Here is a 27,815-nt window from a genome sequence, read left to right as displayed (position 1 = left end):
GTTTCCACCCTCCTCGTTAGCATTTTGAATATGGCAGGGCAGAGCCTGGGAAAGAGCTGGCCCTTGTTTTCCAGGCTCTACTACTCTCCCTGCACCATGGTGGGGGCCACTTGCTCTCTACTCTGCTGCTGCAGGTGACCAGAAGCCCTGAGGATTTCTGGGAGCTCTGGCTTTAGCACACAGAATCAGCATGATCATGCTCCCTCCAACTGTGCGCTCCGCTGATTGGCTCCTGCCTTTTCTCAAAGAGCACAGTTACCCACTTCAGGCCTTAGGCAGTTTCTAAGATCTCCTTTGTTGCTGTCCCTCTAGAACTGCGCTATTCAAACAGCCACATGTGGCAACTGACCACTTGAAACATGGCTAGTGAGACTGAGGAACTAATTTTTCTTTAATTTTAACTAAAATTTGAAAACTGATACTTGATCCAATTATTGGAAAACTTGTACATATGCTTGGAAGATGAATCTACATTTTCAACTGTAGATTTTATAAGAACCTAAGTACAAATCAAGTATTTCTGATGAAAATCTAGCATCTGAATTAAAACAGGCTGTAACTGTCCGGATTTTGAAGATGATTTAGTAAAAATAAAAGAATGTAAAATATCTCATTAAGGATATATGGGCGCCTAGCAGTTTCATTCAGGGGAGCCTGGGACTCTTGACATCTGGATTGTGAGTTCAAGCCCCACATTGGGTGTAGAGATTACTTACAAATAAAATCTTTAAAAAAATTTTTGATTATGGGACACCTGATGGCTCAGTGGTTGAGCGTCTGCCTTCGGATCAGGGCGTGATCTTGGAGTCCCGGAATCGAGTCCCGCATCGGGCTCCTTGCATGAAGCCTCCTTCTCATATGTCTGCCACTCTCTGTGTCTTTTATGAATAAATAAATGAAATCTTTTTTAAAAAAAATTATTGATTACATGTAGAAATGATAATCTTTTGTATATACTGGGTAAATTATTAAGGGTGATTACTTCTGTTTCTATTTATTTAATAAAACCTGACTAGAAAATTTAAATTATATGTGGGGCCCAAATTATATTTCTATTGGACAGCAGTGACCTAGAACCAGACCCCTCTCTGCGCTTGCAAGTACCATTCAAAAGATACAATTCTGTTGAGATACTCCGACCTGTCACAGAGGCCCCAATTGCGAGACATGTCCTGCTCTATGGGCCCACCCAGGAGTTTCCTAGATGGTCATCTCCTGGACCATCTTCTTTGCTCCCCATGGGAAAATTCTGGAGCCAACTACTTTAAAACAACCACTGCATGTTGGTCAGTCATTAAATTATGAACATACAGGCTGCATGAATCTAATTTAGACTAAGATGACGAATTTGACCTATGGTTAAGAAGAGTCTCCGGGTTCTCAAGATGCTAAAAAGAATTTCACTTTTATTCGCAAAACAAAGCCAGTTAATATCCTCAAAAGACACATTCCATGAAGTACAGACCTTGGTAAGGAATATTACAAGGAAATAAACAAAGACCACCAATGGTAATATCACACAAAGCTGAATTTATTTACTGGCCTGGGAAGGGAGTGCCACATGACTCAAGGCCAAGTTCACCTATGTCTCCCTGTAGCATAATTGAACCCTGAACAACATAGATTTACATCTCTCAAGTCCATTATATGCATATTTTTTGAGAAATACCGTAGACTACAGTACATGTATTCTATCTTCCTAATAATTTCCATGATATTTTGTTTTCTTTTTTTTTTTTAATTTCCATGATATTTTGTTATCTCTGACATACTTTATGGTAAGAACACAGCATATATTACCAATAATAAAACACACGTCAGTCGAGTGTTTGAGTGATCAGCAAAGCTTCTGGTCAGCAGTAGGCTATGAGGAGTTAACTTTCTGGTTAGGCAAGAGATACAGATTTTTTGACCTCGTGGGGACTCGGCGCCCCTAACCCCCACACCGTTCAAGGGTCACCAGTACCGAGAGGGCAAAAGGAAAGAACTACATCAAATCAGGTGAGATTCTCAGTGCAGGTGTCCGGTTGACTCCTCTTACCGAGTGGTCATCACACCGGCTCACTCGTGAAAAGCGCAGGCACATGCACAACGATGTCCGGGACGGGTCACCTAAGGGCCCTAGCAGGCTCAGCGTCACTCACGTGGCAGAGCTGACTCATTTCTGAAGTTGGTCGAAATCCTCCCTTACCGGGGCTGGGACAGCAGGCCCAGGACAGTCGGGGTTGATCAAGCAGGAAGCACCAGTTCCCTGCCTCTTTGTTCATCTCTTTTGGGCTGCCAGGCAACACTTCCCTTTTCTCCTAGGGCAAAAGGCAGGCAGCACGCATGTGTACATAGGAAAACACATTTTATGGCGACAGGGTGCCCCTTAGAAAACCGTAATGGAATGAAATATGAGAAGCTCTCAAAAAAATACATGTACACCAACGCTCCTAGCCAACGGTACCCACAATGGCCGAGAGGTGGAAGCAACCTACACGTCCACCAATGAACAACGGGTAGACACAATGTGCTATACGCACGCCAGGGAACGTTCTTCGGCCCGACTAGAATGAACAAAGCCCGATACGTGTTACACCACAGGCGAACCTCAAACACCTTATGCCCAGTGAGAGAGGCCAGGCAAGGAAGGTCACGTGCCATCTGATGCCATCATCAGCAAATATCTACAACAGGGAAGTCCACAGACACAGGAAGCAAACTGGTGTTTCCGGGGCTGGGGGAGGGAGGGGAGGATGGGCAGCCAGGGCTCCCTGGCTCCAGAGCTTTCTTTGGGGTGACGAAACTGTTCTGGAACTAGAGCTGGCGGTCCCAGAGCACTGGAAGCATAGTCAATGCCACTCAGCTGTACGCCTGAAACCGGTTACTCGGTGCTTAGGTGAACTACACCTCCATAAAAAGAAACGGGAAACAGCAAGAACTTCAGGGATATCTTGAGCCCCACTGAGACAAGAAAGCGGGGACAGACAGACACGGGGGAGCCGGGGCTGCTGAACAACTGATGGCCACCAGGAAGAGACAGGGAGAAAGAAACAAGGGTGGAAGGGAATAAAGGGGAAAGGAGAGAAAATGAGTGGGAAATAAATATCAGAGAGGGTGACAGAGCACAAGAGACACCTAACTCTGGGAAACGAACTAGGGGTGGTGGAAGGGGAGGAGGGCGGGGGGTGGGGGTGACTGGGTGACGGGCACTGAGGGGGGCACTTGACGGGATGAGCACTGGGTGTTATGCTATACGTTGGCAAACTGAACTCCAATAAAAAAAATATATTAAAAAAAAAGAGAGAGAAAGAAACGGGTGGATTCCGCTTCGGAACCTGACAGAGAGGTTGCCAACACTTGAAAAGCAAATAAAGAAAGCTCATTCTCGAATGCTTAGCTGTTTAACGCCTGCAAATAACCTGCAGTTCTAAACCAAGCCAACGACCGTCCAGGGAGGAAGCGAGACGCCCCACAAGTGCCTTTTCAAGGCCAGATCGCACCTGGAGGAGAGAGGCTGAGCTCTGCGGGGCCTGAGGGGGCACTGAGCGCAGCCCGGGGGCCGCCACCAAGCAGGGCGCCCCTGAGCCACGCTGCCCGTTGGGAGGCCTCCCACGTCCTCCACACAGGCCTGACAAGCACACCACCTCTCGGCAGGCGTCACCTCTTCTTTCAAAACGCCTTTGTAAAAACTGCAGTGACCACACCGTGCACAGACCTTTTAGAGCACACGCCGAGGCCATTCCTCTCAAAGCTGTCTCTGCTACTTAATAGGTCACTTCAGTACAGACTACGTCCAGGGAAACCATGTTTAGAAAGCTACGACCTTGGCGTCCCACGCGACAACGTGGGCGAACCTTGAGGACGTCCCTTACTGGCCGCGCGGAGTGAGCCAGTCACCAAAGGACACGGCTGCCCCGCGATGCCGCTTCACCCAAGTACCCGAGGCGGTCCGGCTCCGGGAACCAGAACGCAGCACGGTGGGTGCCTGGGCTGCGGAGAGGGGGAAATGGGGAAATGGGGAGCTGCTGCTCCGTGGGGATAGAGTTTCGCTTTCGCAAGAGGAGAACCATTCCAGAGGTCCCTCACGCAACGACGTGGATCCAGTCAGCATCGCTGAACCGCACACTCAAAAACTGCTGAAGCCCGTACACTTCAGGTCAGGGTTTTTAACACATCTGAAAGTTTTCAGATTAAAAAAAATACCAGGTTTAACTGACTGCTAGTGTCGTTTTATCGTTTTCGAGAAATTATAGGCTTTAGGACTTTACTTTTTTTATGATTTATTTATTTATTTATGATAGGCAGAGAGAGAGAGAGAGAGAGAGAGAGAGAGAGAGAGAGAGGCAGAGACACAGGAGGAGCCCGACGCGGGACTCGATCTCGGGACTCCAGGATCGCGCCCTGGGCCAAAGGCAGGCGCTAAACCGCTGAGCCACCCAGGGATCCCCGGCTTTAGGACTTTAGACTGAACCTAGTGTGGAGCTGAGGACACCGCAGAACATTCTCCTAAAGAGAACTCAGTCTACAACTACAGCAACAAAGCAACACAATCCCAGGTTCTTAAATCGCTGCCTTGTTTCTACATAACGCTCATGAGGTTGTGCTTCCGTAGAGTTTAGACATCTGACCGTAAAATACCGATACCTTATGGAAAACAAACAAAAACACCAAAACCACCCAACGTGAAGTCAAAAATCGGGAGGTCACCTGGGTGGATGCTCTGGTGCTTTTAAGATAGACAGAAAATAATGCAAGACTCAGAACTGGGGAGGGGAAGGCGGGTCTCTGGTCATTTTACCTTTGGACTGGCTTGCGGCCTGCTGGCCCTGAGGTGGCCCAGGCATCTGGGCTGCTACCATAGTCACAGCTGCAGGGCCCTGCAAGATTCTCAGCTGTTGTACCTGCTTCTGGAGCTGAGGCTGGGGCTGGGGCTAAGGCTTGGGGTGAGACTGGGAGTCAGACTGGGGCTGGGGCTGGGGCTGAGGCTGGGGCTGAGGCTGGGGCTGAGGCTGGGGCTGGGACTAGGGCTGAGGCCGGAGTTGGGGCCCTGCAAGATTCTCTGCTGTTGTACCTGCTTCTGGGGCTGGGGCTGGGGCTGGGGCTGGGGCTGGGGCTGGGACTGAGGCTGGGGCTGGGGCAAGGGCTGACACTGAGGCTGGGGCTGGGGCTGGGGCGAGGGCTGACACTGAGGCTGGGGCTGGGACTAGGGCTGAGGCTGGAGCTGGGGCCCTGTAAGATTCTCAGCTGTTGTACCTGCTTCTGGGGCTGGGGCTGGGGGTGATGCTGGGGCTGGGGCTGGGGCTGGGACTGAGGCTGGGGCTGGGGCTGGGGCTGGGGCTGGGGGGTGAGACTGGGGCTGGGGCTGCAGCTGGGGCTGACCCCGGGGCGGGGGCTGGGGCTGGGGCTGCGAAGACGACGCAGGGGACAGCTGCAGTGCCTGCAGAGGACGAGGCTGGCTCTGCCCGGGTGTTCTCTGGCTCTCTGCAGAGCCGAGCTGTGCCAGCGCCGACACCGCTGCCTGGGGCTGCGGCAAACTCCCTTCTGCACCGAACTTCACGAGCACGGCTGGCTGAGCAGAAGAGGCCGCTCTTGGACTCGCCGGGCCTTGTGCACTTGACCCCTGTGGCACCGGCGGCGGAGGGCCGGGAGCGAGGGCTTGCTGGAGTTGGTCCTGGGGAATCAGCTGATAGACCTTCTGCTCTGGCTGCTGCCCGGCGTTCAAAAGGAGCGAATCTTGCGGAAGCTCCAGGAGAGTCACTGGCCTGAGGCCTGAAGCGCTTTTTAAGAAAAACTGAACGCGGACCGGGGGCGCAGAGGACACTGCCTCTGGTGGCCGAGCTCCCGAGGGCACGCTGCTGGGCTTACTTGCCGCAGGAGCCGCGGAGCCGGCGGTAGAGCCCTGCCTGGGGCTGCAGGCCCCCGCCACAGCCTGGGCTCCGCCACCAGGGCCCGCCGCTTGGACGACGCTGCGGCCTGCGGACGTGGCCGTGACCGGGGTGGCCGGGCTGCTCTGGGAGGAGCTGGCGGGGGACAGGATGGTCGTGGGCAGCCTGCTAACTCCAGCGTCCTGTGTCACAGAGGACTTCTGGGACTTGACCGTGACCGGGGTGGCCGTGGTTCTTGATGAGGAGCCGGCGGTGGGCAAAGCGCCTGCAGGAAACATGCTGACTCGAATCAATTCCACAGCGGACTTCTGGGGCTTGGCCGAGACCCGGGTGGCCGGGGTGGCCGGGGACCTCTGTGAGGAGCTGGCGGCGGCCAGGGCGGCTGCAGAGAGCGCGCGAACTCGGATCGCTTCCCCAGGCGGCGGCTGGGACTTGGCCGTGGCCGAGACCGGGGCGGCCGGGGTGGCCGGGGGCCTCTGTGAGGAGCTGGCGGCGGCCCGGGCGGCCGCGGGAAGCGCGCGAACTCGGATCGCTTCCCCAGGCGGCGGCCGGGAGTCGGCCTCCCCAGAGGGCTGCTGGGAGTGGGCCGGGGCCGAGGCCCAGACCGAGACCGGGGCGGCCCGGGCGGCCGCGGGAAGCGCGCGAACTCGGATCGCTTCCCCAGGCGGCGGCTGGGAGTCGGCAGGGACCCTGGGCGCCAGGGTCCTCTGCGAGGAGCTGCCGGTGGACAGGGCGGCTGCGGGAAGCGGGCTAACTCCAGTCAGGCCCACGGAGGGTTTCTGGGAAAGACTGGGTGGCGCCGGAGCAGGAGCGGGAGGCGGCGACCGAAGGAAGCTGCTGGCCTTCTCCCCTGGAGGAAAACTGTCACCTGACGAGCTCTCTCCTGAGCTCCAGGGAAGTCTGATGCGCAGAGGTGGGTGTCTGACGCCCTTCCCCAGGACTGGAGACCAAACTGACACCGTCGTCGTCGTCGTCGTCGTCGTCGGCTGTTGCGCTTGTTTCCCGGGAGGAGGCCCTGCCGGGGCCGGCTGAGCCGCTGGGGCCGGGCGACCACGTGGTGGCCGGGCCCCGGGCCTTCTGCTGGCCCACCGCCTCCGGCCGAATGACTAGCCTCCCGGCGTCAGCCTTGGACTCGGGCGGGACACGGTTTGGACGGTCATCTGTGGCCGAGCGCGGAGGAGACGTCGGTCGCTCGCAGCCGGCTCTGTGCCAGGGCCTTCTCTGTCCACAGAAAGGTGGGTTGCTCGGCGGCTGCGTGGAGGCCAGCTCCGTTGTCTGAGGCTCACGGCCGCCTTCACAGCCCAACACACCATCGTCTCTTACCTCGGGGGCTGGCCAGACCCCTGCAGGGGAGACGTGGCACCTGGCCGGCCTCTTCCCTCTGGCGTATTTCTGCACATCCACTTCAGAAGGGACGGCCAAGTCACAGGGCCTCCGTTTCCACAGATCCACACAGCTCCCTGCTTTAGAGATCTTGAGGTCGTACCGCTGCCCGGCTTGGCTTTGTCTGCTTTTTTTGCAAGAGGCCCATAGTCCCAGCTCGGGAGGAGGTGGGCATTGAGACAGCTCCTGCTGGCGAGTCAGCGAGGGTGCGGAATACCTCTTGAAGCTCCTTTTCATCGGGCGAGTGTTCATCTTCTGCTTGTTATAGAGCAGCCTGTTTGCAGCGCAGGCTACTGATAGAGAAGGATCAAGACACAGGGGTTCGGCGGTAGCCAAGATCAGCTGGCTCTCAAGCAACAGTTTCTCTTCCTCGGTCCACTGCTGGCCATCGCTGGTTATGGACTGCATGTCGCAGGCTAAAGTCTGCATCGTGGGGCGCAGGAGAACGTGCCTGGTCTGGTAGCCGGCAGGCTCCCCGTGGCTGCACTGCCTGTAGTCCCGTACCTGTGCTATGACACACCCACAGTGGAAAATGTTAACCTGAGATTGTTCCAGGAGATCCACCAGGGCAGGAGGCAACTCTTCAGCATCCAGGTATTCAAGCAGTTCGCCTTCCTCGTAAGGCAGCCGAATGGTCTCCGAGCACGAGCCCTGCTTCCCCTCCAGCATCAGCGAATATCCCTCCCCTCCTGGGTGTAGGTTGACCACTAAACACGCCAACGACTCTCTCCTAACCAGCTTCTCTAACAAGTTCGCGTTGCTTCTCAGTTCCTCCGTAGCCTCGGGCTCTTTCCCACACTCTTCCACGTAGATGTCATAAAGCTTTTCAAACAGAGATGCTGCCCCACTCGACGAGCATTTCCTTTTAGGAGGCCTCTGCTGCGCACTCGCGATGACATAGTCCGCACGGTCCAGAGCTCGTTCTACAGCCTCTTGCATCGTGCTGCAAAAGGGGCCCTACAAAGTAGAGAAAACGCAAGCGCCTTGAGGACTCTACTTCCATCTCTCACGTCTCACGGCAAGCAAGCGCCGCAGCTGCACAGCGGGAGCCACCAGCCTGACTTGCAAATGGTCGGCCAGAAGCCCGCCCCACGAAAGCACCACCACGCAGCAACCTACCTGGGATTTGGGGAAACAGCTACACGTGTTGGAGCCACCAGGGCGCCGCCTCTGGAGTCGCTGGGGGCTGGGCCGGAAGTGGATGGGAGCCCCCCGCCCCCCTCCCGGGCTCAGTGCCCCTGCCTCCGCCCCCCTCCCCGCCCCCGCCCCCGCCGGAGCATCCGCTTGTGCGCACGTGCGCTCTCTGCAGGCCACGGGCCTGGAGGCCTAGGCCTCCTCCTATTGTGGCCTCCGCCTGCAGGCCACGAGGCCCGTCGCCCGCACCTCCACCTCCACCTCCGCGGCAGGGCCAGACCCTTGCTTTCCACTTAACGCCCAAGGCACGCAACCGACGCATAGGCAACGATCCGAGGAATACGCACTGCCCCCCGCCCCCCCCCACACCCCGTCCACGCCGATTTGCGCAGGAAGGCGGCTTCGGGGAAGCCTTGGAAGCTGTTCCTTTCTTTTCTTGGCCAGCGCTTCACCCACAATCGTTCACTGTTTGAGTCTCCTGTCGTGAACGGCAGGGCTGCGCCTGGTGCCCATCACCACTTGAACACACCCCACAGAGTCCACGTGTGTGGCTCCTGCCTACGTGGAGGCTCGCCGTACTTGGTGCAGGCGTCAGAATCCCTCCTTGAATCTTCCAGTGATCTCCTGCCTGGTGGTTGTCATGTGGATGTGCGCATCAACGTGCCTTCCTGATACTTCAGTATTTACCTCCTACTTCCCTGTGTAGCACAGTAAGGGCGTTTTGCAAAGGATGCCGTAGGCAAGTCGCGCCGGCTGGGAATTACAGTTCGGGATTAAACTATCGGTTTGAAATAAATAAATAAATAAACTATCGGTTTGAGAAGCTGACCTGCGCGTGGATGGAGCTGAGAGCTATTGTCCCGGGTGATGGCAGCGCAGTTCAGTGATCACTCTGACTTGTAGACCACAGCCAGGATCCCAAGGCTGGATTTGGAGGAAGGTGACTAGGTCGTAGGTAACTGATGGGCCCTCCTTTTCCACTACCTCCGCTGCCTTGAGATGTGCGGGCCGTTGGGGACAGGTTTCATGTAAAACAGTCTCTTGAGGGGGATCCCTGGGTGGCTCAGCGGTTTGGCGCCTGCCTTTGGCCCAGAGCGCGATCCTGGAGTCCCGGGATCGAGTCCCAGGATCGAGTCCCAGGTCGGGATCCCGGCATGGAGCCTGCTTCTCCCTCTGCCTGTGTCTCTGCCTCTCTCTCTCTCTCTGTCTCTCATGAATAAATAAATAAATAAAGGATCTTAAAAAAAAAAAAGAGTCTCTTGATATTGACCAGAGACATAGCGATAATAAGATATTCAGAGAAAAGTCTCACAAAGGTGAGGAAGCCAAGACCAGTGGGTGGGGGTCCCAAACCCCGCACAACTATGCAACCGGTGTGGATCTTGACCAATGGCAATGATGACAACTGCGTGGATAGTAGATTCAGTCTAGTGAAAGGGGATTGACAACTTTTCGCCGGAGAGCTCCTGAGAGATGGCCCTGTTTAGGGGACAGACGGGAATACTTTTGTACCGGCCCACCAACTGTCTTTGGGCAGATGGATACTTGGGGAGCGCCTCAAGGGGGCTTGAAATCAAGTTGAGTTCCCTAACTCTTTCACACATCCTCCCCGTCTCTCTTTTTTCCACCCCCACTTGCCCGAATTGAGGCTAAGTTCGAGACTGGATGGCAAAAGCCTATTTTTCTATGCGGTAATCCAGCTCTCCTCCGCTCCAGCCGGGAGCGGACTCCCGGCTTCTTAGCACGGCGAAGGAGGAGGGCCCGGACAGGGGTGAGGCCACCAAGGGGGCCCGGGGCCCGAGGTTGAGGGGGACCCCGGCTCTCCGGGTGGCGCCGGTGCCATCGGGGTCGGCGCCCTACGTGCCTTGCCCACCCCGCCCTGGGCCGGCCCTGCGAATAGGCCCCCTGGCCGCCTGCCGCCTGCCTTCCCTCCCAGCTCATCTCTCTCCCCTCTTTCCCCCGTGTCTGTGCTCCGGCCGCAGTCACCGCAGTCACCGTGCCGCGGACAGCCTGACCCTTCCAGACACACGCGCGCACACACACACACACACACACACACCCCAGCCAAAGCCTGCTGCTGCTGCTGCTGCTGCTGCTGCTGCAGAGAGGCCCCTCCCTGCTCAGGCCCCTGCCGATCTCCACCTCTTCACCTCAGACGTCCTGCCCTGACCTCTGACCTAGGAGAAGCAAGGCAGTCTCCTGCTCGCTGCTGTTCCACCCAAGCACACGTGCCCCACGCCCTGTGAGGGCCAGCCGCCACGCCAGAAAGGAGCTGAGCGGGCGCACCGTTTCTGCTCACCCTGTCCCTGGCTTCTCTGAGGGCAGAGGCGACGTCCCTTCCATCCTTGTGTGGTCACTGACTCGGGCGGCCCGCACTCGGCTCGAGGTCGGCACCGCCAAGGGAAGGGATGATAGACTCCACGCTCTAGTTACCTCAACTCCAGGCTCCTCGGAATCTCGGCAGGTAGATGTATGATCCCCCTTTCAGAGACGAGAAAGGCACCCACAGCCAGGTCTCCTGGCTCTGGTGCTCTGGACCGTGCCAGGATTGCCTGAACCTGGGCATCTGGACACGTGTCGCGTGGGGGCTGCCTGCGCGCTGCAGGCCATCCAGCAGCATAGCATCCCTGGCACCATCCATCCACTGCTTGCCGATAGCCCTCACCCTCGGTTGCCATAACCAAGAATGGCTGGATATTGCCAAACATTCCCGGCCGGCGGGGGGGGGGGGGGGGGGGGTGTCGGCAGGATCGTCCACTGCTCGAGAACCACTCGACTGTACACCTGCCCTGTACACCATGAGCGTGATTCGGATGCAGCCCCTTAGCCCACGTCCCGGAGTATTTGTCACCAGGTAGACAGGGGTATCTGCCACCCTGTCACAGGATGGACCAGACCTGCCACACTGGCTGTGTCTTAGCTTGGCTTTCCCCAGGAGCGTACCCTGAGGAGAGGATCTGAGTGCAAGTGGTTTATCTGGGAGCTCATCCCCAGAAGCAGCGGTATGGGGAAGGGGATGCCTTGGGAAAGAAGACCACAACGGGCACATCACATCCATGGGCAGAAGACCGCTGTGCGCAGCTCGGCCCGGCTGGGGAGCTCCGGGAGGGGGCGGGGCGGGGGCGCGACAGTACCAAAGGATTGTCGGGTTCTTCTACCTGAGAGGCCAGGGAGCGGGGCTGTTTCTCCCTCCACTCTTGTGCCTCATCGGCTGAGGACAGCCCTGGCACTGTTCCCCGTCACTCCAGGTGGCCACCGGTGCTGACGTGGCCACATAATACCCTCACCCGGAGAGTCCCGATCGCTTGCACTAGTCCTCGGTCTGTGGAGACAACGTTGAGCACCGTGGGGATTCGGGCAGAACCCGGGGTGGGGGGGGGGGCATCGGCTCCACCCACGATTGAAGCTGGGTGGGAGAAGCGGGCCCGTTCCTCCTCAGTGCTGTAGAGAAACGTGTGCTCTGTGATATCATCTGGCCGTTTGGAGAGATGAAGTGCTACTCCATCCCCGTGAAATGGGCCATTTCATGGGGGGGAGGAGTGCGTGTGGGGGTGGGGGTGGGTGGGCCTGTGAGTGAGTGTGTCAGCTCTTAAAGCCACCATGGCAGGGATCCCTGGCTGGCTGGGCAGTTTGGCACCTGCCTTCCGCCCAGGACACAATCCTGGAGTCCCGGGATCGAGTCCCGCGTGGGGCTCCCGGCATGGAGCTTGCTTCTCCCTCCTCCTGTGTCTCTGCCTCTCTCTCTCTCTCTCTCTCTCTCTCTCTCTCTCTCTGTATCATAAATAAATAAATATATCTTAAAAAAAAAAAAAAGTAAAGCCACCATGGCCTCCAACAGAAGTGGTGGCCCGCACCTTGCCCCCCCCTCCCCAGGCCTCCTGGCCACAGGTGCACTGGACGAGGCTCCCACCCTGGCCTCGCGTCTACCCCTGCGTGCATCAGTGGGCCTGGCAGCGCTTAGCGTGGTTCAGCCATCCCCCTCACTTGCACTCCCTAATTGCCTGGTCTTCCCACAAGATGAGGGGTTTAAAAAAGAATTGCTCTGAGTGCACACCGTCCTTGGAGCCCTCCAAGCACGTTAATGAGCACGCTGGCTGATTATAAGGACTCCGATGGCTGCCCTCCCCTACAGCAGCCTGACCTAGATGCACACGCTGAGAAAACTCACGGCCAGGCTAAGATATGCTAGTGGGAGAAGAGAGTTCAGTTAATTGCAAGATAATTGAGCTAATTTACAATTAGCAAACTGGTTTGTGCCATACCCATTGAGGTCTAGGTCTAGATTTTGCCACCTCTCCCCTGCTGCAGCTAATTAGAGGGACCAGCCACAGAATGTGGACTACGGGGAGCAAGCGAAGGTGAAGATACGTTGCTTGTTGGCCTCATCTCTGGTTAACCCTCCATCACTTGCCCCGAGACTGATGTGTCTCTCCTGTGATCAGGCCCCAAGACACGTTAGAGCGAATCCCTGGCAGATGGATGCTGTAGCTCCGGGAGAGCGCGGGACTGGAGGCCCCTCCCACAGGCCATGACAAAGATGGGAAGACAGACCTTACCCCCAGAAGCATCCTGCTAGGGAGAGGGCCCGCTGCAGTGGGATTTTCCAGTGGGGGGGGGCGGGGGGGGGGGAGATTGGTCTCCCAGCGCATGCCTGCTCGGCGTGCAGCATGGGCACGTGGGCGTCTATGGCCAAGGAGCAGGGTGGGAGTCAGTGGGTGGAAAAGCACTAAGGGGAAACGTCAGGGGGTATGGGGGATTCTGGCTAAACAGGCCCTTCTCTGCTGAAGACAGGCCAGGGTGATCAGGCTGTGGCTGGGTGATGGTGGAGGATGGAACTTAATGGAAAACTTCTGGGCAAATGTCTTGATGATGAAGCTGTGAGTCTTTGTAGGATAACACTCAAGCACATTATCTGGGGTCACCCTACATACAGACTTGGTGACTACACACGGTTCCTAAAAACCACAGCCAGACTTGGGCTTCAGTAAGTGGCCCTTGACCAGCTTCATCCCAATGAACCAATCTTGAATTGACAAGTTTTGTCTTGTTCAATTAGTCTTCATGAATCTTTCCAGCTTTGCTTTTATAAATCTCATCCTTATTTTTTTTCTGAAAGACTGTCCTTGTGGTCTGCTTTCCCTTGTGTAGTTTTTTTATTTTTTTTCCTTGTGCAGTTTTTAAATGTGAGTAAATCCTCACGACCTCAATTGTCTGAATTATTCTTTCACAGTTTGTGGACTCTATCTCACAGGACCTAATCCTGCTGTATTCAGTCAGATTTCTCCTCTCCTGTCCAGCAGTAAAGTCAACTTAGTCCTAAATCTCAAAGTCTTCTTATTTCCTTTATCATTATTTTCCCCAAGGGATATGTACAGGGAAGCCTGGAATGATCTAAATCACATAGGTGCCAGTGACTAGAAAAATCCAGGAAAGTGCTAAGATGGACACACACACAAAAGGAATGGAAGACAAAATCCAGAACTTGTGGAGAAAAAAACCCCAACTTGATGGTGTTCTTTTCCACGTCTGAAGAAAATCCATTTCTCTAGGATCCAAGACAATATTGTAGGATAGGAGAAACTTTTCCTATAACCTCTTAGATTCACTGTCTGAGGCCTGCTAATTAAACTGACAAAAGAAATTAACAGGAAAAAATGTTTATTACATATGCACATGGGGGCTTCACAGAGAAAAAAGTGAAAACCCCAAGGAGGCAGTTAGATCCAGGGACTTATATAGCATTTTATCAAATACACACACACACACACACACACACAATATAGATAGATATATAGATATAGATATAGATGATATAGATATATTTGTGGAAAAGGGACAAAACAAAAGAAAAGAAGTTTGGGCTCCTACGAGCAGTAATTTGTGGGATGGTAACCACATGGGGACAACAAATGAAAGATAAGGGATATTTAGTAAGGTTAGTTATGCTGATCCATCCTAGGGCTGACTTTCTGTCTTAGTGGTAAAGGTGGTTTTTCTCCTCTAGAATGGGAGAGGGGAGGAGAAACACTTTCACAAAGGGAAATTCATGCCCTGATTTTAGGTTGATGTTGGGAAGACAGAGAACTCTTTCTTCTTTTGAAGTTTCTTAACTGCCTTCATCTTAAAACAAGCCTTACATCAAGGTGGCATTTTTTTGGGTGGCACATTATGGTTTCCTTCTATGTGTTTTACTTTTTTCTGCTTATAAATTAGCTGCATGCTTCCATTCCTGGAAGGCAATTTAAATGATAGTTTTACATTTCTGTCCCTTAAAATAAATGGTCCTTAACTTAAAACTCCCTTTCTAAACAAAACATATAGTGGGCAGCCCAGGTGGCTCAGCGGTTTAGCACCACCTTCAGCTCAGGGCATGATCCTGGGGACCCGGGATCGAGTCCCACATCGGGCTCCCTGCGTGGAGCCTGCTTCTCCCTCTGCCTGTGTCTCTGCCTGTGTCTCTGTCTCTCTCTGTGTCTCTCATGAATAAATAAGTAAAATCTTAAAAAAAAAGTATAGCATTCTCTGTCTCCCCATCCCCAAAGTATCTGCTTGGCAGAGGTCTAGGGTGTCCTGCCCCCAGCACAAGCCCGCCTTTCTTGTATTTGTTCTGCTCTCCCAGGACCTTTACATTGTCACTCTTCAGTCTTCATATACCCTTCCCTCAAAACTTGCCCTGTCCTCCCACCAGCTGAAGCTTCACAAAGGGCTTGAGAGCCCAGGAAATAGTATAAATTCCTTTCAGTAAAATAATAGATTCTAATGATTCAATGTTTGTTTTGAGGCCTGAAAAAGCTACCACACACTTCTCCTTTGTGAGGCAAAATCAATTTAAGATTAAAAACATTAATTAAAAACCTTTCTTGTCCATCAGTGAATGAATGGATAAACAAATTGTGGTGAAATATTATTGGAACACAATGGAATATTATTCAGCCATAAAAATGAGGAATCCAACAACATGGATAAGACTTGAAGGCATTATGCTAAGTGTAGTAAGTCAGACAGAGAAAGACAAATACTGTCTGATCTCACTTATATGTAGAATCTGAATAAAAATAAAAACAAAAACAACACACTCGCAGAGAAAAAGAAATCAGATTTGTGGTTACCAGAGGTAGAGAGTGGGGAGTGGGATCAGGAATTGGAGGAAGATGGTCGAAACCAGTAAGATAAATAAGAATTGGGGTTGTAATGAACAAACTGATGACTATAGTTAACACTTCTGTGTGATATATTTGAAAGTTATTAAGAGAGTAGATTCTAAGAGTTCTCATTTTTTTTCTCCTTTTTTTTTGTACCTATATGAGATGCTGGCTGTTAACTAAGCTTATTGAGGTCATCATTTCACAATATATGTAAGCAAATCATGATGTTGTACACCTTCAACTTACACATTGCTGTGTGCCAATTATATCTCAATATAACTGGTGTGGGGGAGAGTTCATGCTCTGCAAACACCAAAAAGAAAGAGAGAGAGAAAGGAAGGAAAGAAGGGAGGGAAGGGAAGAAAAGAGACCTGTCCTTTGCAAAATGTTTCCATTGTTGTCACTCTCCCCTACTACAGGTCACAAAGCACTTTGGGGTCTACTTGGGTCTAGATTAGAGCTGCCTTGAATTGCTTATGTAAGTGGAATAACCTAACCCTTAATCCTAATCTCAGGACTTTCTTCTAGTTAGGGATTTATCACATCATTTTGATGGCTCATAGTTTTTTCCCATTCAACATGTAAGAATTATTTATTGGTCACCTAACAATCATTAGAGATACAAAAGTGAACAAGCAACGTCTCCATCTTTGAGATGCTTCCAGTATAGGGACAAAAAAAGTAAATATGCAATTATAATAGTATGTACAAGAGCGGGATAAGTATAGTCATGTTTTAAGAACACATTGGACTGGGACGCCTGATGGCTCAGCAGTTTAGCGCCCGCCCTCAGCCCAGGGCGTGATCCTGGAGTCCCAGGGATTGAATCCCACATCGGACTCCCTGCATGGAGCCTGCTTCTCCCTCTGCCTATGCCTCTGCCTCTCTCTCTCTCTATGTGTGTGTCTCTCATGAATAAATAAATAAAATCTTTGGAAAAAAAAAAAAGAACACATTGGACTAGCACTCATCTCAACATTAGGCAGTACCAAACAATTTAAAGCAGATAAATGTGCTTTGCTTCCATTTTCTTTAAAGATTTATTTATTTATTTATGATAGACATAGAGAGAGAGAGAGAGACAGAGAGAGACAGAGTGTGTCACAGGCAGAGGGAGAAGCAGGCTCCATGCCGGGAGCCCGACGTGGGATTCGATCCCGGGACTCCAGGATCGTGCCCTGGGCCAAAGGCAGGCGCTAAACTGCTGCACCACCCAGGGATCCCTGCTTCCATTTTTTGAAATCACACAAGGAGACCACTATATTTGGCTGATCTCATTCATTGTATTCCAGTACATCACAGATGACTGTGCCCCTGACTCCCAGACCAGGGAATAATGGTAGATTCAATAATCACATACTGTGGAGGCCTCCTAGTTCACAGAGTTCCCCTGGTTTTACTCACCCTTTCTCTTTGACATAGATGATCCTGTTAAGGATTGAAACCCGTTGGTAACAGCCAGTCATACTGTCTCTCTGAGAATTTAAAAAAATGTTTACAGAGGTTAAAGAGAGGAAATGTCTGAGGACCAAAGCAGTGGTCCTCAACTTGAAGCATGCATCAGAACCCCTGGAAAGCTGGTTAAAACACAAAACGCTGGGTCTACCTCCAACCCCAGAGCTTCCCATTCCATAGGTCTGTGGTGGGGTCCAGAGCATCTGCATTTCTACCTAGGTCCCCAATGCTTCTGATGCCACTGGTCCTGGCACCACATTTTGAGAACCATTTGATCAGACAAAAGAAAATTGTTCATGTCAAAGCCCCCATCGAGCCTTTGCACTACTAAAAATGGCCTTCAGGGTAGACGGCTTGTTCTTCCACAGGGCACATAATGGGCTTATTTTCTCCATACATTTCCTATGTACCACCGGTATCTGGGCAGGAAGTAGAGGAGGGGGATAGAATCAGCTCGGCCTAATTCAATAATTTAATTTTGAGTTAAGTGCCTCTTTGCAAGTTGCATTGGTTTTGGGAAAGTTTAAATCTACAATTTAAATCTACTATTGCTAAGATTTTCTTTTTTTGTCCTTGAGATAGATGTTTATTTTGCCCAGAATTTACCCACTGGAAACTAGAATAGTAAACACGCGCAGTTTCATCCCACCCTGATGGAAAGCCCACTCAAAAGGATTTGATATATCACACCAGAGCCCCTGGGCCGCTCTGCTGGACTTTGGGAATGTATTGCTTAAGAATCTCAGAGCCTCTGACTGTACCTGAAAATGGGTGGAGAGGTACTTTAGGTCTGTTTCCTAGAAGAAGACCCTGAAATAAGAATGCATTTACAAGTGGTTTTTTTGAAGTAAGTGCTTCCAGGGAGACCTTTAAGGGGGTGACTGACAGATGCAGGACAAGGAAAGAGGGGAAGCCAAGAGTGTGACCTCAGGCAGACCCAGCTCAGTCTAACCTGGGGGAGAACTCTGGAGTGTGAGTTATGCCTCAGAGTTTGTCCCAACTTAAGGCCAGGGAGCTGGGCATTCACACTCCTGTCCTTGTCTATCTCTGGTTCTTTCTGGCTCTGGCTCTTCAAAGCTATTCCAATAACCTAAGAGTAGTCTTCCAAAAAGAGTCTCTGGTACAGGTTGTTAGAAGCAAAAGCACACAAAAGCCAGGGGAGAAGGGTGGAGGAACTGTGGACAGGATCCCAGGGGACCTGGGTGGGCTCAAAGAGTGTACACCACAGAAGTTGATGTACTCTAGCACAGCACTAACCCTGAGGGTGGGCACTGGAGTTTTTCTATTGTGGCTTTGAACACTGACGAAGGGGGCTCTCACATTCTCTCTGGAAGAGACAGAGGAAAATGGGCCTGAGAGTAAGGCTGAGAACTGGGATGTGCCCTCAAAAGGACCCTACCCTCCACAATGAAGTTTTTAATGCCCTCTGGACTATGAGAGGAGTCATATTTAGCATCCAGTTTAAATAGTATTTTCTACTTCGTGATCCCATTAAGTTATCCCCAGCTGGTCAGTAAAGTCTTAAAACATGTTCTCACCTGCTGTTGTCAGGGAATCAAGGGCAGGTCTTTACAGGGAGTGTGGCCCACCCCGTATCACCCTCCTCTGCTCCATGATAGCATTGTCACATGGAGGAAGACATGGCCATAGGTGGTGGCCCAGAGCAGGAGCTCACAAAGCAGAAAAGGAGGTGCCAAGTGGATGACTTTGGAGCAGACAGATGACAAATCCCCCTTTCTTTAAAAAGAAAAGAAAAATGTGCTCTTTTGAGGGGAGTAGGGAGAAACTAGCGCTTGGGTTACACCGGATGTGAGAGGTTTTTATAAGAAATGACATCTTCATACCTCAGCCTTGTAAGGAGCAGATTGTTATCAAAATGGCAATGGCACAAGGCATTGACTCTCTGAGACAGATGAACAGATAATGAACGATATTTCCAGAAAAATGTAGGCCAGGAGTCATATCCAGCTTTTATATCTGACAAAACTAAAATTATAGTTGGGGTTATCATCTTTTCTTAGTAATGCATTTTGACTGTAATTTGGTATTAGACAGTGTTATATACTTAGTAACATTAGTCAGCCTTATTAAAATGGATTTGATGACACAATTTTTTTCTTTTAAAAATATTTTTTTATTCTTTTCAAAATGTAGGATGACTAAATAAGAGGTACTTTGTCTATAGGAACTTCTTCAGGTAAGGTAAAATAGTGAGTTTGAATATATATGTAATTTCAAATGTTAAACTGATATAAATATTAAAATTATATATACATCAAGGCCTGCTATTTTCCATTATATCTTTGTATTTACCACGTATATTTACATGTCATATATTTATATATGGTGTCTAAATAACATTTACATCCAACATTTTAGATTTTGATATATAAAATTATAAAATATATATCTGCATAAATATATATGAATATAATTTTATTTTTTTATTTTATTTTTCTAGGCACCAAGCACACTTTTCATTTTCCGAGCTACATTTGCTAATTCTTGTAAACTTATGCAATCTATGCATTTAGGTGTTGGATGTTGGATAATGAAAAGATTTTGATTTGAGCCCTTGTCCTTAGAAATCTTTCTAAGTGGTAGCATGAGTCTCCTTTTTGACCTCAGCAGGTATGGTACAATAGACATAACTGAGTCTTGGAATGATGACACTGATTTTGCTTTGCTTCTGAATCCTGACCCTAAATTTTGTTTTCATGATAAGTTTCCTGGATATGAATACCTTTTGAGTCCATTCATTTTCTTCTTTCTAGTGTTTTGAGGATCTGCTAATTGAGGTTCTAATGGACCGTAAGCCACACCTGAATAAGCGCTTCACCTTGGGAAGAATTAGAAATAGGAAAAAAAAAAAAAAAGCAGAAGCTGTGATTTTTAAAGTCCTTGCTTGAATATCTGCCATATTTCATATAAATCTTAGGAAGCCCAAAGGCTTCTAGGCAGCACATTTTAATTACAGAGGAAAGAGAAGACTTGTCTTTCAAAATCAAAAGGCATATTTTGCTCATGATATTTTCAGGGTGTGCCTCTTACAGGCCGCTGATGATTGGATAGAGGAGGTGGAGGCTACTAACTTCCCATTTTCTCCTAAGGTCTGGGTGGGGGTAGGGGTGGCGGGGAGAATGTTCCATTTCTGTAGGCCATTTGGTCTGGTCACTGTCTCAACACATACACTGCCAGTTCCTCTCTGCCCTCAATTCACAGTTTACCATCAACAACTCCATCTCCCTGCCCTGGGTGTAACCAGAGACAGAGATAATCCCATGATGTAAATGGAGATTGTGTAAATTAAGTTTTTAATGAAAACTGAGATTACCAGCTCTTCAGTTCCAGTTAGCTTCAGAGAATGACAATGACTAACATTTTTAAAAAAGATTTTATTTATTTATTCATGAGAGACACAGGGAGTGAGAGAGAGGTAGAGACACAGGCAGAGAGAGAAGCAGGCTCCATGCAGGGAGCCAGATGTGGGACTTGATCCCGGGTCTCCAGGATCATGCCCTGGGCCCAAGGTGGCGCTAAACCGCTGAGCCACCCGGGCTGCCCCAATGACTAACATTTATTGAGTGCTCACTGTATAGAGTTGTTTGCACACCTCAAAATCTCTCAAAGTCTAATGTAGTCTCAATTTTATAGTTGAGGAAATAGACACTCAGAAATGTTTTAAAACTCGTCAAAACTCACAGAACTGAGCAAACCCAGGAATATGGAACAGGCCTGTCTGGTTTCAGAGCCTGAGTTCCTATCACCATATTGTTCTTCTGCGGTTGGTTTTGCATTCCCCAAAGACCCTAAATCTCTTACTTGTTTCTGAGTTTTGAGATTTTGGAAACAAAACATTTTATAGAATTACAAAAGGCTGGCATCAGACATTCTGGGAAAGGCAGCATGCACATTTTGCACGCACCTTTCCTCCCTCTCAATTCCAGCTAGCAAACAGCCAAGTTTTGTTAGAGAGGTATGGAGTTCTGCAAACTGCGGAATACAGGTCTTCACAAATTCTCAGCACTATCTATCATATAAAACAGATACACATTGTCTTGCACTGCTATAACATATAACCACAAACATAGTGGTTTAAAACAGCACATATTGGGTGGCCCTGGTGGCGCAGCGGTTTAGTGCTACCTGCAGCCCGCCGTGTGATCCTAGAGACCCGGGATTGAGTCCCACTTCCAGCTCCCTGCATGGAGCCTGCTTCTCCCTCTGCCTGTGACTCTGCCTCTCTCTCTGTGTCGTTCATGAATAAATAAATAAATAAATAAATTTTTAATAAAATCTTTTTTTAAAAAAGCATATATTTATAATCTTAATGTTCTAGAAGTCAACTGTTGGAAACTGATCTCACTATGCAAAAATTAAAATGTCAACAAGGCAACATTCCTTTTTGGAGACTCTAGGGAAAATCTATTTCCTTGCCTTTTCCAGATTCTAGAGGTTGCCTGTGTTCCTTGGCTCTTTCTTCTATCTTCAAGGCACTTTCCTCTATCTTCAAGGCCGGCAGTGAGGCAACTTCTGGTGTCTCCCTCTCTGACTTTCCTGTTTCCCTCCTTCCCTTATAAGGATGCTTGTCATAATATTAGGCCCACCCAGGAAAACAAGGATAATCTCATCTCAAGCTCTATAGCTTAATTTCAACTGCAAAATCTTCTTTGCACTGGAAGGTAACATATGTATTGGCTCTAAAGATTAGGATGTGGACATCTTTGGGGGACCATTATTCTGTCTACTGCAAGTACCTAGTTATATGCAAGGCATGTGCTATGCCCTGGGTAAGCCATAGTGGGCAAAAATAGCAATCCCTGCTGTTAGGGCAGTTTACATTTTGAAGAATGGCATTATTCCCCAACTTCCTACAATTTTGACACACACAAAAAAATTGTGAATTATATATGATACCATATTAACCACGAGAAGCCATTCAATCTCTTCAAGCTAGCAGCTCTGAGCCAAATTCAACTCTTTCCTTGTTTTCAACTCCTATAACCAATTACTTCTCAAGTACCGCTGAACTGAGAAATAACTCAAGTATTTCCTTGCCAGCTTCACTGACACTGATCTCATCAGCTGTGAGGTCACTGTGGTCACTTGATCACCTGTTACCTGTCCTCAACCTCATCCCATGCTAACCCATTGCCCTCACAAGGCTCCACTTAATGTGCTAAACAAGTTACTATTTCTCTTCAAACCATTCATTACTTCCCCACTGTCCCCAAGAAAGAAAAGAAAAGGATGCTAAGGGACTCAAAAGGGCAGTGGTAAAGGAAAAACATGGCTGACCTTTATTGAGTGCTATGTGCCAGGAATAGTTATATGGACAAGGGTTATATGGATTGCCATTTAAAATTCAAAATATCATCATCATCATTTGAATTTACAAATGAGGAAACAGGGACACAAAAGAGTTAAGTGACTTGATCAAGGGAAGAGATAATTAGTGGAACTAGGGGTTAGGCCTCCAACTTATAGAAATTCACAAGATGATTCCAAAATGTACCTGGAAAGAGGAGGATGAAAGTAGCCAAAATTACTTTTCAAAAGAATAAAGTGAGAGTTTTATCACTGCTTGATTCAAAACTCATAAATTATAAAACTACACTAATTAAGACAAAGTGATATGGCCTCTGGGTCTTGGAGAATCTGCGTCAAATATGCATGAGGGAATTTTTTTTCTTTTGGATGATGGAAAAGTTCTATACCTTGATTGCAGTGGCGATTGCACAATTGAAAACATTCTTGAACACTCACGGGTCTGCACACTGAAAAAGGAAAATTTTACTCTCTGTATATAACACTTAATAAAAAACATTCATACTTGACCTCAATGAGCATGGAACAAACCGGTTTACTATTGCAAATTAGGGTATTTATCCTGCAATTAATTCAATTCTCTTCTTCCTCTAGTATATCTTACCCTTTGTAACTGTGATAAGGAACATTTTCATAATTAAAAGTTGATGGTGACAGAGATTCTTTACTTGGCCAAACTTCAGTCAGGCTCCCCAACCTTCTCCTAGGCCCATCCAGCACTTCCTTGTAGGAGGCCATTTGGGCAAGAACCCTGCTCCATCCGTTTAACCAGAAGCCGCCCCACCCTCCATACCCAATCCCATTTCGCATTCTCCACCATCCCCCAGCCGCAGCCAGATCACCCTGGCCTGTCTTCAGCAGAGAAGGGCCTGTTTAGCCAGAATCCCCCATACCCCCTGACGTTTCCCCTTAGTGCTTTTCCACCCACTGACTCCCACCCTGCTCCTTGGCCATAGACGCCCACGTGCCCATGCTGCACGCCGAGCAGGCATGCGCTGGGAGACCAATCTCCCCCCCCCCCCCCCCCCCCCCACTGGAAAATCCCACTGCAGCGGGCCCTCTCCCTAGCAGGATGCTTCTGGGGGTAAGGTCTGTCTTCCCATCTTTGTCATGGCCTGTGGGAGGGGCCTCCAGTCCCGCGCTCTCCCGGAGCTACAGCATCCATCTGCCAGGGATTCGCTCTAACGTGTCTTGGGGCCTGATCACAGGAGAGACACATCAGTCTCGGGGCAAGTGATGGAGGGTTAACCAGAGATGAGGCCAACAAGCAACGTATCTTCACCTTCGCTTGCTCCCCGTAGTCCACATTCTGTGGCTGGTCCCTCTAATTAGCTGCAGCAGGGGAGAGGTGGCAAAATCTAGACCTAGACCTCAATGGGTATGGCACAAACCAGTTTGCTAATTGTAAATTAGCTCAATTATCTTGCAATTAACTGAACTCTCTTCTCCCACTAGCATATCTTAGCCTGGCCGTGAGTTTTCTCAGCGTGTGCATCTAGGTCAGGCTGCTGTAGGGGAGGGCAGCCATCGGAGTCCTTATAATCAGCCAGCGTGCTCATTAACGTGCTTGGAGGGCTCCAAGGACGGTGTGCACTCAGAGCAATTCTTTTTTAAACCCCTCATCTTGTGGGAAGACCAGGCAATTAGGGAGTGCAAGTGAGGGGGATGGCTGAACCACGCTAAGCGCTGCCAGGCCCACTGATGCACGCAGGGGTAGACGCGAGGCCAGGGTGGGAGCCTCGTCCAGTGCACCTGTGGCCAGGAGGCCTGGGGAGGGGGGGGGCAAGGTGCGGGCCACCACTTCTGTTGGAGGCCATGGTGGCTTTACTTTTTTTTTTTTTTAAGATATATTTATTTATTTATGATACAGAGAGAGAGAGAGAGAGAGAGAGAGAGAGAGAGGCAGAGACACAGGAGGAGGGAGAAGCAAGCTCCATGCCGGGAGCCCCACGCGGGACTCGATCCCGGGACTCCAGGATTGTGTCCTGGGCGGAAGGCAGGTGCCAAACTGCCCAGCCAGCCAGGGATCCCTGCCATGGTGGCTTTAAGAGCTGACACACTCACTCACAGGCCCACCCACCCCCACCCCCACACGCACTCCTCCCCCCCATGAAATGGCCCATTTCACGGGGATGGAGTAGCACTTCATCTCTCCAAACGGCCAGATGATATCACAGAGCACACGTTTCTCTACAGCACTGAGGAGGAACGGCCCGCTTCTCCCACCCAGCTTCAATCGTGGGTGGAGCCGATGCCCCCCCCCCCACCCCGGGTTCTGCCCGAATCCCCACGGTGCTCAACGTTGTCTCCACAGACCGAGGACTAGTGCAAGCGATCGGGACTCTCCGGGTGAGGGTATTATGTGGCCACGTCAGCACCGGTGGCCACCTGGAGTGACGGGGAACAGTGCCAGGGCTGTCCTCAGCCGATGAGGCACAAGAGTGGAGGGAGAAACAGCCCCGCTCCCTGGCCTCTCAGGTAGAAGAACCCGACAATCCTTTGGTACTGTCGCGCCCCCGCCCCGCCCCCTCCCGGAGCTCCCCAGCCGGGCCGAGCTGCGCACAGCGGTCTTCTGCCCATGGATGTGATGTGCCCGTTGTGGTCTTCTTTCCCAAGGCATCCCCTTCCCCATACCGCTGCTTCTGGGGATGAGCTCCCAGATAAACCACTTGCACTCAGATCCTCTCCTCAGGGTACGCTCCTGGGGAAAGCCAAGCTAAGACACAGCCAGTGTGGCAGGTCTGGTCCATCCTGTGACAGGGTGGCAGATACCCCTGTCTACCTGGTGACAAATACTCCGGGACGTGGGCTAAGGGGCTGCATCCGAATCACGCTCATGGTGTACAGGGCAGGTGTACAGTCGAGTGGTTCTCGAGCAGTGGACGATCCTGCCGACACCCCCCCCCCCCCGCCCCGCCGGCCGGGAATGTTTGGCAATATCCAGCCATTCTTGGTTATGGCAACCGAGGGTGAGGGCTATCGGCAAGCAGTGGATGGATGGTGCCAGGGATGCTATGCTGCTGGATGGCCTGCAGCGCGCAGGCAGCCCCCACGCGACACGTGTCCAGATGCCCAGGTTCAGGCAATCCTGGCACGGTCCAGAGCACCAGAGCCAGGAGACCTGGCTGTGGGTGCCTTTCTCGTCTCTGAAAGGGGGATCATACATCTACCTGCCGAGATTCCGAGGAGCCTGGAGTTGAGGTAACTAGAGCGTGGAGTCTATCATCCCTTCCCTTGGCGGTGCCGACCTCGAGCCGAGTGCGGGCCGCCCGAGTCAGTGACCACACAAGGATGGAAGGGACGTCGCCTCTGCCCTCAGAGAAGCCAGGGACAGGGTGAGCAGAAACGGTGCGCCCGCTCAGCTCCTTTCTGGCGTGGCGGCTGGCCCTCACAGGGCGTGGGGCACGTGTGCTTGGGTGGAACAGCAGCGAGCAGGAGACTGCCTTGCTTCTCCTAGGTCAGAGGTCAGGGCAGGACGTCTGAGGTGAAGAGGTGGAGATCGGCAGGGGCCTGAGCAGGGAGGGGCCTCTCTGCAGCAGCAGCAGCAGCAGCAGCAGCAGCAGCAGCAGCAGCAGGCTTTGGCTGGGGTGTGTGTGTGTGTGTGTGTGTGTGTGTGTGTGTGCGCGCGTGTGTCTGGAAGGGTCAGGCTGTCCGCGGCACGGTGACTGCGGTGACTGCGGCCGGAGCACAGACACGGGGGAAAGAGGGGAGAGAGATGAGCTGGGAGGGAAGGCAGGCGGCAGGCGGCCAGGGGGCCTATTCGCAGGGCCGGCCCAGGGCGGGGTGGGCAAGGCACGTAGGGCGCCGACCCCGATGGCACCGGCGCCACCCGGAGAGCCGGGGTCCCCCTCAACCTCGGGCCCCGGGCCCCCTTGGTGGCCTCACCCCTGTCCGGGCCCTCCTCCTTCGCCGTGCTAAGAAGCCGGGAGTCCGCTCCCGGCTGGAGCGGAGGAGAGCTGGATTACCGCATAGAAAAATAGGCTTTTGCCATCCAGTCTCGAACTTAGCCTCAATTCGGGCAAGTGGGGGTGGAAAAAAGAGAGACGGGGAGGATGTGTGAAAGAGTTAGGGAACTCAACTTGATTTCAAGCCCCCTTGAGGCGCTCCCCAAGTATCCATCTGCCCAAAGACAGTTGGTGGGCCGGTACAAAAGTATTCCCGTCTGTCCCCTAAACAGGGCCATCTCTCAGGAGCTCTCCGGCGAAAAGTTGTCAATCCCCTTTCACTAGACTGAATCTACTATCCACGCAGTTGTCATCATTGCCATTGGTCAAGATCCACACCGGTTGCATAGTTGTGCGGGGTTTGGGACTCCCACCCACTGGTCTTGGCTTCCTCACCTTTGTGAGACTTTTCTCTGAATATCTTATTATCGCTATGTCTCTGGTCAATATCAAGAGACTCTTTTTTTTTTTTTAAGATCCTTTATTTATTTATTTATTCATGAGAGACAGAGAGAGAGAGAGAGGCAGAGACACAGGCAGAGGGAGAAGCAGGCTCCATGCCGGGATCCCGACCTGGGACTCGATCCTGGGACTCGATCCCGGGACTCCAGGATCGCGCTCTGGGCCAAAGGCAGGCGCCAAACCGCTGAGCCACCCAGGGATCCCCCTCAAGAGACTGTTTTACATGAAACCTGTCCCCAAAGGCCCGCACATCTCAAGGCAGCGGAGGTAGTGGAAAAGGAGGGCCCATCAGTTACCTACGACCTAGTCACCTTCCTCCAAATCCAGCCTTGGGATCCTGGCTGTGGTCTACAAGTCAGAGTGATCACTGAACTGCGCTGCCATCACCCGGGACAATAGCTCTCAGCTCCATCCACGCGCAGGTCAGCTTCTCAAACCGATAGTTTATTTATTTATTTATTTATTTCAAACCGATAGTTTAATCCCGAACTGTAATTCCCAGCCGGCGCGACTTGCCTACGGCATCCTTTGCAAAACGCCCTTACTGTGCTACACAGGGAAGTAGGAGGTAAATACTGAAGTATCAGGAAGGCACGTTGATGCGCACATCCACATGACAACCACCAGGCAGGAGATCACTGGAAGATTCAAGGAGGGATTCTGACGCCTGCACCAAGTACGGCGAGCCTCCACGTAGGCAGGAGCCACACACGTGGACTCTGTGGGGTGTGTTCAAGTGGTGATGGGCACCAGGCGCAGCCCTGCCGTTCACGACAGGAGACTCAAACAGTGAACGATTGTGGGTGAAGCGCTGGCCAAGAAAAGAAAGGAACAGCTTCCAAGGCTTCCCCGAAGCCGCCTTCCTGCGCAAATCGGCGTGGACGGGGTGGGGGGGGGGGCGGGGGGCAGTGCGTATTCCTCGGATCGTTGCCTATGCGTCGGTTGCGTGCCTTGGGCGTTAAGTGGAAAGCAAGGGTCTGGCCCTGCCGCGGAGGTGGAGGTGGAGGTGCGGGCGACGGGCCTCGTGGCCTGCAGGCGGAGGCCACAATAGGAGGAGGCCTAGGCCTCCAGGCCCGTGGCCTGCAGAGAGCGCA

At 51.5% G+C, this 27,815-nt stretch overlaps 1 protein-coding gene across 1 annotated transcript; it reads right to left on the bottom strand.

Moving 5' to 3' along the window:
* Positions 1-3,853: 3,853 nt before the first annotated feature.
* Positions 3,854-8,192, bottom strand: LOC121482442 (transcription factor SPT20 homolog). The gene is given in 4 exon segments (XM_041740365.1): positions 3,854-3,975; positions 4,784-4,916; positions 5,423-6,886; positions 6,888-8,192. Coding segments are annotated over 4 exon segments (3,024 nt in total).
* Between the last annotated feature and the right edge of the window lie 19,623 nt (positions 8,193-27,815).

Source organism: Vulpes lagopus, chromosome X (genome assembly GCF_018345385.1).
Source record: "Vulpes lagopus strain Blue_001 chromosome X, ASM1834538v1, whole genome shotgun sequence".
NCBI lineage: Eukaryota > Metazoa > Chordata > Mammalia > Carnivora > Canidae > Vulpes > Vulpes lagopus.
The sequence above is the reverse complement of the archived record's forward strand: the minus strand, read 5'-3'. Positions and strand labels throughout refer to the sequence as shown.